This window comes from Buceros rhinoceros, unplaced genomic scaffold (assembly GCF_000710305.1).
Source record: "Buceros rhinoceros silvestris isolate BGI_N320 unplaced genomic scaffold, ASM71030v1 scaffold30984, whole genome shotgun sequence".
Taxonomy (NCBI): domain Eukaryota; kingdom Metazoa; phylum Chordata; class Aves; order Bucerotiformes; family Bucerotidae; genus Buceros; species Buceros rhinoceros.
The window spans coordinates 1-211 of NW_010409313.1; the positions used below are offsets into that span (position 1 = coordinate 1).

Genomic DNA, 211 nt, shown 5'->3' on the forward strand with positions numbered 1-211 from the left:
CCTCCGCCCGCGGCCATGGCGCCAGAGCCGAGGTGCGTCAGGTGGACGAAGTTCATGGGCTCCCCGATCATGGAGCGGTCGATTCGTCTCCTCCTCTTCTTCTGCAAGTGGACAAAGGCCGTCAGCCCCCGCTGACCCAGGACCCCAGCCCACCCTGAACCGGCCAGGCTGTGGCTACTCACGGGCTGTGGCTTCTCGACGACGCAGCAGC

The 211-nt window shown here is 66.8% G+C and overlaps 1 protein-coding gene across 1 annotated transcript; it reads right to left on the minus strand.

Moving 5' to 3' along the window:
• Positions 1–7: 7 nt before the first annotated feature.
• On the minus strand, positions 8–206 carry CDC42SE1 (CDC42 small effector 1; the record flags this gene model as incomplete). The annotated part of the gene is made up of 2 exons (XM_010135205.1): positions 8–101; positions 183–206. Coding segments are annotated over 2 exons (118 nt in total), but the record flags the coding sequence as incomplete, so codon positions are not given.
• Positions 207–211: the final 5 nt, after the last annotated feature.